The 14869-nt window shown below is 37.5% G+C and overlaps 1 protein-coding gene across 1 annotated transcript in view; it reads left to right on the forward strand.

Moving 5' to 3' along the window:
* Positions 1-2421: 2421 nt before the first annotated feature.
* Positions 2422-14869, forward strand: part of SDHAF3 (succinate dehydrogenase complex assembly factor 3) — a 67575-nt gene continuing 55127 nt past the window's right edge. Inside the window, exon 1 of the mRNA XM_035020608.1 lies at positions 2422-2676. Within this exon, the coding sequence (XP_034876499.1) occupies positions 2503-2676 (174 nt within the window). The 5' untranslated portion in view covers positions 2422-2502. The remainder of the gene's footprint in view (positions 2677-14869) is intronic.

Consider the following 14869-nt stretch of genomic DNA (forward strand, 5'->3'; position numbering starts at 1 on the left):
AAAAAGTCTATTCAAGGTAATCAATATTAGAGTACTTACTATTTTTCGGGCACTGTGGTGGGCCCTGAAAAGAACACTAAAATGAATAAGTCCCTGCCCTTGCTAGCAGGGTGTGTGTCTTCTTTGTCTTTCAAAAAGTCTTTGCACAGAAAAAAGTTTGTGAGGGAAGCACATGAATTCTTATACTCTTGCCCCTTCATCACCAGCCGGTCATCTGAGTCATTTGACACCTCCCAAATCACAAAATGCCCGCCCTCATGGAATCTGTATTCTAGGGTGTGTGTGGGTGGGTGGGGGGACAGACAATCAGCAAGTAAGCAAAATTTGTGTTTTAGAGAAAAATAAAGCAGAGAGGGGGCTTAGGGAGTTCTTGGCATGGTGATGTTGTAATTTCAAATATAGTTGCCAGGGAGGGTCTTAGAAGGGGACCTGAAGTTAAGGAGCTGGGTGGAATGAAGGTCTTAGACAAGAAGATACATTTGTGGCAGAGCATTCCAAGCACAGGGAACATCAAGTGCCGAGGTCTTCAGCTGGGAGTGTGCCTGGCCTATTCAAAGATGACTAGTGTGTCTGGAACTGACCAACTAGGGAGAGAGCAGTAGGGGAAAATCTAGAACACTAAGAAGTGGAGAGACCTTGGGTTTTACTGAAGGATTTTGTTGAGCAGAGGAATAACATGATCTAATTTACAGTTTAGGTGGATCATGACCAAAGTTGATCATGGCCAGAAGCAGGAACACAAGCTACCACAATATCAGGAGGTGTTGACTGGAGAGAGAGACGGTTGTGGTTGCCAGCATGGTGAGAAATGGTTTAGTTCTGCATATATTTTGTTGGTGGAGCCATCAGGATTTGCTGAAGGACCAAAGGTGTGATGGGGGAGAAGGAAAGAGGCCAAGTTGCTGCCAGCTTTAGAAGCAGTCACACTCTCAGTATCACCTTTGCTAAAGGTGGGAACTTTTTAAATGTCTTGATTTTATGTTTTCAGCTCAATTTAACCAGCATCTCCAGGATCGTGGCCCTGGAAACAATACATTTAAAATGTTTCTAGGGGCCCCTGAGTGGCTCAGTTGGTTAAGCCTTCCACTCTGGATTTCTACCCAGGTCATGATCTCAGGGTGTGAGATCAGACCCGTGTTGGGCTCTGCACTCAGAGGGAGTAGGCTTGAGATTCTTTCTCCCTCTCCTTCTGCCCCTCCCCCTGCTCTCTCTCTCTCAAATCGATAAATCTTTTTTAAAAAATAAAATGTTTCTCTATGATTCTTCTGCAGCCAATTTGACTTGAGCTAATGAAACCTGCTGGCTCCTGAGATTAAGAATTCCTCATATCAGTGAAGTCATATGATACATGTCTTTCTCTGATTGACTTATTTCGCTCAGCATAATACCCTCCAGTTCCATCCACGTAGTTGCAAATGGCAAGATTTCATTCTTTTTTTTTTTTTTTTAATCTCAGGAAACAAACTGAGGGTTGCTGGAGTGGTGGAGTTTGGGAGGGATGGGGCGGCTGGGTGATAGACATTGGGGAGGGTATGTGCTATGGTGAGCGCTGTGAATTGTGCAAGACTGTTGAATCACAGATCTGTACCTCTGAAGCAAATAATACATTATTATGTTAAAAAAAAGAGAAGAAGATAGCAGGAGGGGAAGAATGAAGGGGGACTAATCGGAGGGGGAGACGAACCATGAGAGACTATGGACTCTGAAAAACAAACTGAGGGTTCTAGAGGGGAGGGGGGTGGGAGGATGGGTTAGCCTGGTGATGGGTATTAAAGAGGGCACGTTCTGCATGGAGCACTGGGTCTTATATGCAAACAATGAATCATGGAACACTTCATCTAAAACTAATGATGTAATGTATGGGGATTAACATAACATTAAAAAAAAAAAAACCTGCTGGCTCACAGCTCACGTGAGTTATATGAAAGAGGCTGCACCTTCAGGGTACAAATTAGGAGCACAGCACTGTGCAAAGTACGTGGGTAGGTGCTCCTGAATGGAGAGATGAATCCTAATCCCACTCTGATCCCTCTCGAGAACACAGGAACACTGTGAGACACCTGAAGTGGGTCTAGCCAACCATGGAAGACTTTCCGGAGGAGCCCGATTTTGATGGAGGCTTTCTCAGGCCTTTATCAGGAGAGAAGGGTAAGATGAATGGAAAGGAGGATGTGGTGTGACTGAGGGGGTGACAAAAGGCCCACGCCAGACCTCTGGTTGGCTGCCTCTCTCACTGGGACAAGTTTGGCTTTAGCAGTAGGGCCGGACCGCAGGCCCATCTCCACCAAGGCCACGCCCCCTCCAGGCAAGAACCCGCCCATTTTCGCGTCAGCCACAGCAGCCCGGTTTCCGGAAGGTCCTGATTTTAGAGCGGACCAAACCGGATGAAGGTCGCGCGCCCTCTTCCGCTCGTGTTCCGGTTTACTAATACCCGGCTTCTCAGCGCGGTGGGCACGCTTCGTTCCTTTGCGCAGGCGCGGTGTGCGGTCCACGCGCGCGGCTATGCCGGCCCGGCACGTCTCGCGGGTCCGGGCCTTGTATCGGCGCATCTTGCTGTTGCACCGGGCTCTGCCCACAGACCTCAAAGCCCTTGGCGACCAATACGTGAAGGACGAATTTAGGAGACATAAGACCGTTGGTTCTGACGAGGCCCAGCGTTTCTTGCAGGAATGGGAGGCAAGTGAATGCCACCTTTTCTTCGCCCCAGACCCTCAGAGGTGTCCCTGTTTGTCCCTGTGAGAGACAGCCTGTCCCTGCTGGTTTCCCCGGGCGCCACGCAGAATCCAACAGCGGCAGCCTGTTCCGTTTGAATTAAACAGCGCAAAGCTGTTCAAACCGTACTTCCCAGAGTTACATCCCGAGCCGGTCTGTTTCTCCCACCGGTTCCGGGCTGGAGCTGATCCCGTTACCTCGGCGTCTCCCATACAATTCATCCTTTTGCGCTCCTGCGCGTGCCAGGCGCCGGAGGGGTGAGGATGGGAGGTTACAAAATTGAGTAAATAACCTCAAGTAGCTTTTTGCCCCTCCAGTAATGCCTTGCATGTAGCAAGCGCCTGTTAATAAGTTAATGGCTTTCTCATTACCTAGTTTTCAGACTTAAAGATTGTTTCCATAATTACTGTTTTTTAAATTTCCGTGCTCTTTCTTGGGTCTTAATGGTCTCAGTTGACCGAGGCAGATATCGGATACGACCACAAGCGGTGGAGGAGAAAAATGCTGAGTTAAGTCAGGTGAAAATTGGGTTTCTCCGGAGTCTCAGGTTCCGTTACTTAGTTACATTGCTCTGTCTCGTTGCACTAAATCTCAGACACATGCATTAGGGATTAGCCCTTTGACTACCCACTCCCCCCCCCTTTTTTTTTGAGTGAGGGAAAAAGATATTTAGAGTATTTCGTGGGGTTGGGGGCCTAGCAGCATTGCTCTTAGTTATGATTTGCAAATATTAAGATATGAATGGAATTGGAAATTAGAGCGACATCTCAGGTATTTGAAAGCGTGAACCAGTGTCGGTAAAAGAACAGAGGTAAGCGATTATTGGAAAGCCTAAAAAATTAATGGCTAGACTTTTTTTTTAATTATAAAGTTTATGGTTAGGGTGAACACATCTTTTTTACTGAATCTTAGAATTCTTGATTGTAGCTTGCAAGAGGGTTATTTAAGACAATCTTGAAATTTAGAACTTTAAAATCGTGTGTTAGCGCCAAGTAGCCTCTATGGAGCCAGGGAAGTTGAATCTTAAGTGCAGATTGCTTTCTTTTAATATTTGGTAAGTTAGTTTTAGAGCTAGAAGAACTGGATTCAAATTCAGATTCTGGAATTTTTTAAATGTCGTATCACTTAATTTTTCCTAGTCTTATTTTATAATCTGTGAAATAATAACAGTATTTATGCACCTCTAAATTAGTGTATGTAAATTCATTTAAAAGCGCTTTGTAAATTGCTAATTGCAGTGAATCTGTAAGAAGTTAGAGTGTTTAAGTGACATCTTTTAAGCCAGGTCAGTTTGTGGCAGGACAAGGAGGGTCTCTAGCTCTGTTTGAGAAGAAATAAGGGCACCTTGAGAGTTCCTAAAGTGTAAGAACTTGGAAGCTTTAGCAAGAGTAGAAACTCAGAATAAATTGATAATACGCTGGAGGAGAGAGATGCATAAAAAAACAACCAGGTAAGTGTGTTGATTGACCGAGGAGGCTTGGTATCAGGAATTCAGCTTTTTTTTTTAATTAAATAATTTTAGACATACAGAAGAGTTACAGAGACAGTACTGAGTTCCCCCCATACATCCTACATCCAGCTTCCCCAAATGTTAACATGGTACATAACCATGGTGCAGTTACCAAAAATAAGAAATTGACATAAAAAAGAAATTAACATTGCTGTAGTGATGTTAACTACAAGCTTTATTCACATTTTGCCAGTATATCCACTAATGTTCTTATTCTGTTGCAGGATCCAATTCAGGATCCCACATTGCATTTAGTCATCCTGTCCCCTTAATTTTCTCTAGTCTATGACAGTTCTTTAATCTTATCTTTCATGTGTTTGACACTTTTTGAAAGTATTGGTAAATTATTTTGTAGACTATCAATTTGGATTTTTTGATTTTTTTTTTCTCATGATTAGATTGATGTGCATTAGTGGGAAGGATACAAGGGTGATGAGTTTTTCTCAACACGTATCAGAGGGCACATGATATCAATATGACTTACTACTCATGATGTTAACTGTGATCACTTGGTTAAGTTTCTCCACTGTAAAGTGACTATTTTCCTTTTTGAAATTAGTATATATTTTGAGGAGATACTCTGAAACTATGCAAATATTTTGTTTCTCAAATTTTGCCAACCAGTTTAGCATCATTGATGGATCTTGCTATTGTGTTCTCATGGTGATTTTCTATCCCCTCATTCCTTTTGAATTTATTTACTGGAAAGTTTCAATAGGTAAGCCTTGTCCCTTCTTCCCCATTATTGATCTAACATTTCCACTTATTTTTTGGAATGAAGAAAAGTGTATTCCGTGGGGCTAGGGCTCTGTAATTAATGAGTTAGCAGCTGGGTAAAGTTTAGTTTAAACCTAGTAATCTAACTATTTGGATAAAGTAACAATTCTCACAGTTGCAAGGCAGCTCAGTCTAAGCCTGGAGTTGGAAGTGGTGGTGTGGATTCTGCCAAGAGAGTAGTTTCTCTTTTTCAAGGATGCATGATAGAGAAGATTCTAATGACTTGGAGGGGAGAACATGTTGGCTAGGGCAGTGATACTGGAAAGTGATATCTTCAGTCTTCTGGGCTTTTCCCTGCTACGTGTTCTTCAACACGTCTAATTTATGATTGTGTTATACATGTTGCGACTAGTTATGGCCTGGATTTCTGTTGTTTTGGTTAATGATGATTACATATTTGGCACACATGAGTATTACTAGCTTGATGCTTATGTTTCTGTCAAGCTAATTGAGAGTAACACAGTTGTGGACTTCCTGTGCTTTGTGGACTTTGGGTTTTGATACTCTCTCACTTCTAAAATTACTTACGGACTAGAATGGATTCTGAATTTGTTTTACGTTACGGGGCAAACTTAGGTATAGGTCCCACTGGAGAAAAGAGAAGGGAAAGCTAAGGCTTCTTAGAGGCCCCAGCATTAGGAGGAAAGTTCTCTGTTCTTTTCATTTGTAATCATGGAAAACCATGGCAAATGATAGAGGGAATTCAGCTGGGGAAGTTTCTGTTCCATGACCACTTAGGGGAAGGTAGGAGAAAAGTATTTCATTTTATCTTAAGGATAAAAATATATATATGCTTATTTACAGAGTAAATACTGAATTTATATAGTACTTTACCATAAGAGAAAAAAATGTAGGTTCAGAAAGAGATGTTGGGAATATTTGAAGGAGAATGTTTGATATCTGGTTGGGTAAAATATTTATTGTAATCTTAAGTCTTTTAGGAGGCAACTGTTAGAAGTGGAATTGGGTCTGGGTAGATCAGGGGTCTTATTTATTATGGCATATTTAAACTTCTAACTGCTCAGTTTTGAAGAATAGCTGATTTAGGTAATACTTTCCATTTTTTTTTTCTTTGCCTGCCCAGTTGTGGAGAGAAGAACTTCTTGCCACTTATTTTCTGGGAAATTAGAATAAGCATTGAAGATTAAATAGCAAGTAAAACATGTTTGTGATAGAACCTGAGATGAAGGGTAAAAAACAGTGAGCTCTCAGGAGCCATTCTGAAGAGACTCCGTGCGTTTAATTTTTCCTTTTCTGCCCCATTTGTTTATGTCTCCTGCTTTCTTGCCTGGTTTCTTTTGCTTTTCTTAAGGAGCTGCTTTGCTCTGTGTCTGTTGGGGGATGTTTATAGTAGAACTTGTTTCTGGAAAAAGCCAAATGGCTTACACCTTCTGTAAGTAGTTATTGATCACTTATTATTGCCAGGCAAAGTTCTAGGCATTATGGGACACAAAAATGAATAATAATTGTATTTTACTTTCACGGTGCCCAAAATTTAGTAGCATATATTAGACAGTTATAATACAGTATGAATGTGTCTGTTAAATGCGATGGGAGCAGGTAGAGAATGGAGGAAGTTGAGGGCCACATACAATGTCTGAGCTGAGCCTTGAGCAAGTCAAAGTTACCATGTCATGAAAAAGACTTTCTAGGTAGCAGGAGTAACATGCAGAGGTATTGAAGTAAGAAACAGTATGACTTTTTCCAGGATCTTCAGTGATGTGTTTAAAATTTAGTGTCTTAAGTGAGAGATTAGGAAGAGATAAAGCTAGAGAGGTGGCAAGAGACAGGATATTCTGCTAAGGATTTTAGGTTTTTATTTGGAATCATTGAAAGATTTTAAGCAGTGGTGAAATGATTCAAATTATATTCTAGAAAGATCACTTTAGCAGCAATATAAAGGAATGATTGAAGAATGAGTCAAATTGAAGGTAGGGGGAACTGTTAGGAGAGATGTAGTAGAGATGTTATAGGTGTTGAGAGCACAGGGTATGGATGTGTTATCTTTTATAAGGTAGAATGGGACTTAACTCGAGGACCCACAGAGGATTAGTGAAAAGGGAGGAAATAGAATGGAAAACTCTCTGTTTTAAGAACATAATACCAGTAACCAGACTAGGTATTTAGAAGAAGCAGGTGAAGAATGAGTACAGTATAGTGTATTTTGTGGTAAGCATCCTGGTGGGACAGTCAAATGGAGATGTTCTGAGGTATATATTAGTCTCATACTTAGGAGAGAGATTGTGGCTGGAGGTAGAGAATTGAAATTCCTCATCTGTAGTTAGTTGCTGGTTCAAAGTTGTGGCTGAAAGTGCCCAGATTGGGTAAAATGTGGGGAAAGGTAATCAAAGATAGACCACTAACATTCAGGAGTTAAGAGAATGAAGGTAGTAGTATAGTGCTGGAATTGTTCTGTTCTATTCTTCTGTATCTGGTTGTTTCTGGCTACTTCTGCAAAGGAACATACTTTTGTCCGTCTTGTGTTTAATTCTTTAGATTTGTATGGCAGTCTAGGTATCATATATAACATTTGATGTTTTGTTGTATTTGTTGGAGAAGAGGAAGTGCTTCATATTTCATGTAACCATCCATTTGTAACTCACATGGGGTATCTTTGTCTTATTTAGGACTTTGAAGTCGATCATCAGATAAAACATGTATGATTAAGTTGCCTGTCACCTATATTTAAAGTTTCCTTAACTTAGGATAATTAGGCTTGGATGGGTATTTTGTAGTTTTTATAATTGTATGCCTTTCTTACCTAATTTGGGGACCTCATTTTGTTGCTTTTGAACATCCTGATTTGTAGTTTGTATTTTAGCTTGCAGAAGAAAAGGAATGAATTACCTCTCTGTTCCGTAGACGATCATAGATGTTGGGGATGCATCTACTAAGTCTGAGGGAGTCATTTGTGAACCTCTCAGTTGTACGTTTATTCAGCATGTTACTCAATGTAGTGTTTTTGTGATGGTTTATTGGATGGTGAGGGTTTACTGAATGGTGATGTATGTTTTCTACATTAAGCTTTACCTCTTAAAAATTTTTTAGCCATATTCTGGTCCTTATCTGGTGGTTGAAAAGGGGTGTAAAGGAGAGGATATGAAACTATCATTGGAACATAAAACATCTTTTTTTTTTTCCATTTCTGAAGCATTGGCTTTTTAGTAATACTTTTAAGATACTGTTTTTATTTAGGAATATTTAATTTTTATTGATGTCATGAGATGTGTTCTGACAGTGCTTGTGTTATAAAGGTATTTTAAAAATCCTAATTTGATCAATATTGTCTATATTGATGTTGTTACCAAGACATAGAGGTCTGTTTCTTTTATTTAAATGATTAAAATTTATTTGAATTTACAGATTTAAAATAATGGTGATAGTATAATAATATTAATATGCTAGTAGTTATCGTTCTAAAATAGATCTCTACACCCAGTGTAGGGCTTGAACTCAAAACCCTAAGATCAAGAGTTGCATGCTCTACTGACTGAGCCAGCCAGGAGCCCCTAAAAAAATAAAATAAGATAAAATAAAATAGATCTGTACATATTTATTTATACATAACACACAGTCTTAAAAATTTGAAATAAGGTTTTGTATAGAATTTAAGAAGATAAAGGATTGTATATGCATAGTTTTACTGGTTTTTACCTACTTTTTTTGAAATATATTTTACAGTTGCTTAATAAGAATACATGTCTGAAATTTTACATAGAGAGTATTAGAATTGAAAGGGAGCTTCAGATCGCTATAGTATACTCTTATTTTTTTTAGTTAATATACTTAAACTTTAAAAAAAGTCAACGTAATGTTATGTGATTAAAAAATTAGTGTGGGAGGGCTTATAATAAAGAGCAATATTTTCTATTCCTTATTTATCTCTTTTTAAGGGGACTTTTCATTTTATTTTGATGTCTTTTATGTTTCAAATATCTTGTGAATTTTGGTTATCTGTCCTTATTTACAAGGAAAGCAGTAAGAAACAGAACTCTGCCTACAGCTAGGCTTGTTGATTGGAAAATTACTTTTAGGCTTACAGAGTTTCCGTTATCTGCCTTAGATTTGCTTCTCACTCCTGATTTCCTTACCTACATGGTATTTGTGTTCATTTGGCTCTGGCAGTTTGGCTTGATCTTCAGCTATGTTCTCTCTCTTCTGTTCTAAGCTGTGGATCCCTATATCTGCACTGTTTTATGAGTTCACTCCTCTACCTGCTTTTGGTCTTGAGAAATTCGCTGAAATCTCTTGGCTGCTAATGGCTCTATTCTTGTTTTCGGTCATTATGGATGACTTCTTTTAAAAATCCTTTACTGTCAGTTCAAAGGGGTTTTGGGAGGGGAGGAAATAAGAAATATGCTGCTATGATTTCTCCAGTCTGTCATCTTAAACTGAAACCCCAGTTCTATCATTTTAAAGAGAAAGTAACTGGGACTTACTGAAGTAAAATGACTTGTTTGGTATCACACAGCTAGATAGGACAAAAATCTTGTGTTCTTACCTCATGAAATTAATGTTTCCAAAAAACTATTAAACTTTTGCAGCATAAAATGGTTATCAGTATTTTTCTTTTGAATTATGCTTGTTTGCTTACTACAGTTTGTGTATTTGCTTCTCCATTTTTTGTATTTTTCCTAAGGGAAACAGAAGCTTCTCTTAATCATGTTTTTATCCTCTACACCTCTAGCATAATAAACAAATGTTTAATTATCGTTTAAAGAATAATTTATTTTAAGTTTATTAGCCCAAGATGCTAATTGCCAAAATTTTTTCAGTAATGAAATGAGAATGGAAGTTGTTGTGATGTAACTGTTAAACTCTAGTTAGTCAAGCACATATGTTTTCTGTGTAATTTTTTGGAAGGTTTATTTAGGCCTCAGTGGTCTCAGTTGGAAAAATAATATTTTATCCTTGAAGATAGGAAGGAACTGTTAAGTTCTTTCACCTCTAAGATACGGTTATATTAACTATATCAAATGGCTTAACCTATTTTACACTTTTCATTGGTAACACTGATTTTTCTCTTTCATCTTTTCTGTTAGTTTTAGGGTAATATGTTTTTATAGTAATAGAATGGGTAAAAAAATATATTTTGTTTTTGTAATACCATTACAATTAACATAAAATTAATAACTCCTGAATTTTAAAAAGTTAAAAAAACAAATGGAATATATTTTGAATTAATGTGATATATGCTTAATAGAATTAATATAAAAGGTTTATTAGCTTGGATTGGGAAAACACAGCTTTTAAAAAGAATGGGCAAAAGGGACTCTAGTAAAAGATCATTCTATGATTTATTTACAAGGATATTCATTGTGCTGCATGTATATGGTAATAATGACAAATCAAAAACAGCATAGATATCCAATGAGGGCAGAAGAATGAAATGATAGCATAGCCATATGATGGGTGGGTTAGTATGCAGCTAGAAATAGTGTTTCAGAAGAATTAATCACTGGGAGAACTGTTCATGTTATAATTAAATGTAAACAGTGTTTATCTTTGGGTGATATGGCAAAGGATGATTGTAATTTTCTTCCTTGAACCACCTATTTTCCAGATTCTCTGCAAAGATCAGGGCTACTTTAGTAATTATAAGAAAAGCCAGTAAATGTTATTTTTAAAAATTCAGTTGGATATACTCAATATTTTTGTTACCAGTCTCATGTCCTAAAGCACTTGAGGCAAACACATTAAAAGAGTCAAATACCAGCACCTTATAAATACATTTCCTAATTTTGCCCTTTCAATTTTGTAAGTTAGGGGCACCCGGGTGGCTCAGCATCACATCGGGCTCCCTGCTCAGTGGGGAGCCAGCTTCTCACTCTCTCTCTGACCCTCCTCGCCCACTTGTGCGCTCTTTCTCTCTGTCTCAAATAAATAAATAAAATCTTTAGAAAAAATAAATTTTGTAAGTTAAACTTAGACTTCTTCATGTTTAATAAATAATGTCAGCTATATATTTTATGATTCTTGCTGAGTTTTGTAAATGAAATGAAAAAAATCTAAACATGTATTCAACATCGTAAATGGCCACTGAAATGAGACAGAAGAAATAAAAGGTACCCAGATTGGAAAGAAAGAAATAAAACTGTTTATTCACAATGTGATTATGTAGAAAATTGGATGGAATCTACAAAAAAAATCTAAAATTAGTATTAGGGTTGTATGATACATTATCATTATACAAAAATTAACTGTTTTTATCTACTAGCAATGCAAACTTGGAAATTAAAATTTAAAAATACGACTTACCATCAAAAATTATTAAATACTCAGGGATGATGCAAACAAAGGATGTACAAACCTGTACACTAAAGACTATGAAGCTTTGCTGAAAAAAATGTGTAGACTCAAAATACAACTTTATCTAGTGATTCTCTTTTACCTAACCACTGGAAGACATATTGAATCTTTAGTGCTCTAAACCGAGATCAGAAAAGAATCATCAGGGCCATTTTCTGGTATAGTAGTAAGTTTATTTATTTTTAAAAGATTTTATTTATTTGAGAGTGCGCATGTGCACATAAGCAGGGAGAAGGGCAGAGGGAAAGGGAGAAGCAGGCTTCCCACTGAGCAGGGAGCCCGATGTAGGCTGGATCCCAGGACCCTGAGATCATGACCTGAGCCAAAGGCAGCCGCTTAACCGACTGAGCCACCCAGGCGCCCCGTATTAAGTTTTTTTTAAACAACATGAAGAATCTTCTCTTGCTTAATTTCCTAGAGATTGTATTTAGTCATTGATTCTCCAGTAACTTAATTTGATCAAATTAAATTGCTACTTAATAACTTAAAAAATATAGTATTTTAATTTTTCACATTTTCTTTTTCTAAGCATTGTAGAAGTTGTGTCAGGCTGACAGGTGGGACTGGGAGGGAGATTGGTTAACTATCTGTTTGTCTTCTGGTAGGTTAGTCAGAGAGAATGGAAGACCTGTAAACAGGCTGACTTGGTGGCTTGGAAGCCAGTAGGTTAGAAAGGAGATTCCAGGTGGGTATGTGCCACTAAACATTGTGATTATAATTCCTGGTAATTGGCCTTGTAGGTCTGGAATTAGACTTTATATACCAATATACCCGGAGGTGGTCAGGTGTTGGCATCAGACTCACGTTAACTAAATTTATAAATATTGAATTATAAACCAGAATGATGATTGAAGTATAAACTAGAATATTCATTTCTGTCAGTGGGGGAATGGGGACTGGTGAAGGGGGCTCTTCTTTTCCAGGAATCAGAATATTTATATCTAGATCCAGGGAACTCTTTTTCAGATGTGTCTCACAATTCAGAATTTTTTAGATTTTTAGAAAGATAAAAAGGAATATGATTGAATTTTAAGAAATACCACCATAGAATCTGGGGTGACACCCTGTAATTGAATACCTTAATATTTCCACAGTAAAATATTTGACTTTTAATATTAAGTGGAGTAAATAAAGGGTTTATGTCCATTTAGATCAGGATTTGCTGCCAATAAGTTCTGAAAAAGCTTTTGTTTGTCAAAACTTTTTTGACTTCAGAACTGTAAATAAGGGATTGTGGACTTCTATTAAGCTTTCTCAGAAACTGAATTAGTGTTTAGAAGGTTGCTGAGTAACATGGAATTAAAATAATGGGAAGTGGGTAGGCATGAGAGATTTTTCATTAGGCTTCACTGTATCTACAGCAGAAAACATCCTGGGTTTTACTGCTTCACTGCTTTTTTTTTTTTTTTCCCCCGGACAGTGCTGAACACATATTAGCAAGTTGGCCCCCTCGTAATAGTTTATTATTTTATTATTTTCATTGTAAGCACTTTCTGTCAAAGCATTATTGCCATTAATGTGTTAATAGATTAAGCTACCAAATTTCTCATCTGGGCCTGAGAGAATTCAGATACTTCCCATGGTGTGTGGATTTAATTAGCTTAATTCCCAAGGGAGGATCATATTTATCTTATTTACAAGTTTTTGCTCTTCTCAGCTCCTAAATCACTACAACTCAGAAGCATTTCCAAAATAAACACATTTTGACTTCTCTGCTCTCAAACACTAAAATATTTATGCTTTATTTGAATAGATTTTAAATACATACGGTTTATTTTCCTTCGAAAAGATATCGTTATTATAAATAAAAATTGTAGAATGTTGCTTATTTTATGTTTAGGCAAAGGTTTCTGGACTTTGATGCAGTGAGTCTTTGCTGAAGGTGAAGAGGTCTACAGTTTGTTTAAAGATTATTCCATTGAATAAAAAAATGCATACATTTCTCATAGAAGATTTCCCCCTTCCAGACTAAGAACGGCAGTAGGGTGGCATGGCAAATACACATACACACGTATCCCAAACCAGCTACAACGACATCGGCATGTAGCATCAGTGGGTATAGCCTCACAGCACACATTCTAAACCATGACTCCTTCAAAAGGCCTCTTATTCAACTGCCTCACACTTCCCAGCATGGGCCTCGATGGTTTGTGCATGTTACTTTTTCATGATAACTCCGGATTTCTAGCCAATAACCCTAGTTAACACCACTTGTAAAAAATGCCATGAACATCTCTAGATGCCTTTACAAGGCCAAGAGCAAGATGCACAGAATGAGAAAAACTTCTTATTTTAAGATATTTGGAAATATGTATAACTTTGATATAATTTTGAGTGCTCTAACACCCTTGGCTACTTCATTCATGTAAATCACTTAGTATTTCTAGGATGTTTTTAGAAACTGCAGTATGATCATATTCTAACTTCGTAATTAAATCTAATGAGGGCAGAGATACCTCAAAAACTGTTATAACCATGTTTTCCTCACTCTGGAATTCATGTGGAGATAGATACTCAGTTTTCTCTATCTTCCTCTCTTCCTCAAACACCTCCCTCTCCTCCTTTCCTATCTGTCATCCTCTTCACTTTCTTCTTTTTTTTTCTTTTTCAGGCAACAAGCTCTCTCCTTTGTACCATCCAATTTTCCCAAGCTGGCTAATTTTTTTTTTTTTTTCTATTTCTTTGTTAGCCTCACTACCTTATTGCAAGGCTGCTTTTTTTGCTGTCATATTACTCCACATATGTTTGGTCTTCAGTGGATATGCCAGGGTTTTTGGATTCGATCTCAGTGTGGAAATCTGAACAGAATGGGAAGAAATTAGCCAGTAATGACCATTTGGGGGCATTAGGATCTTTCCATCTTCCCTTAGTTGGTCCAAAATGGTCCATTTTTGGACCATCAAATTTGGATTTCCTTTTCCCAGATACTGTCTTCTACATCTCAGAGCATTTGGAACACTGCAGAGGAAAAACAAAACAAAAACTGCAATGCTGATTGGGATCTCTGGATTTTTCTTCTTTTGTACTTCTGGCTTACCTGCATGGAGAAGGCAAAACAGACTCTTTGCTCTTTGGTTTCATGGGTCACTGTTAGCCATATTGACTATTGTTTGCTAATCTCTGCATATAATTTTAAAGAAGAATTTGGTAGTTTAATGATTATTGTTAGGATAGTTACAAAAGTATATATTTAAGAACTATTTAAGATCTACATTTCTATGCCATTTTCAGCTGTTGTATTTAATTTGTTTCACCTAGATTTGACAAGCTTTTGGGACAAAGATTGTAATAATAGAAGTTTCTGGAGCTTGATACTTTTGTAACTACTTTTATACTATATTTCTGAAAAGTTGTTTATAAATTGATTTCTTTTGAAATTTAACTATATTTTAAGTATACTGGCAAACTTACTATTAAAGGGAATTCTTTTGAGAATCCTTTTGTGAAGCGAATAATCAGCCCATAATTTGTTTCTTTGTGTAAACCTGCATTTGCATACATCAAATTTGTTTTAAATAGGGTGTGTCTACAAATGTCGATGGCGTGTGTCTAAAAAGAATA

The sequence above is a fragment of the Mirounga leonina genome, unplaced genomic scaffold (genome assembly GCF_011800145.1).
Source record: "Mirounga leonina isolate KUSES-001 unplaced genomic scaffold, KU_Mleo_1.0 Mir_174, whole genome shotgun sequence".
NCBI lineage: Eukaryota > Metazoa > Chordata > Mammalia > Carnivora > Phocidae > Mirounga > Mirounga leonina.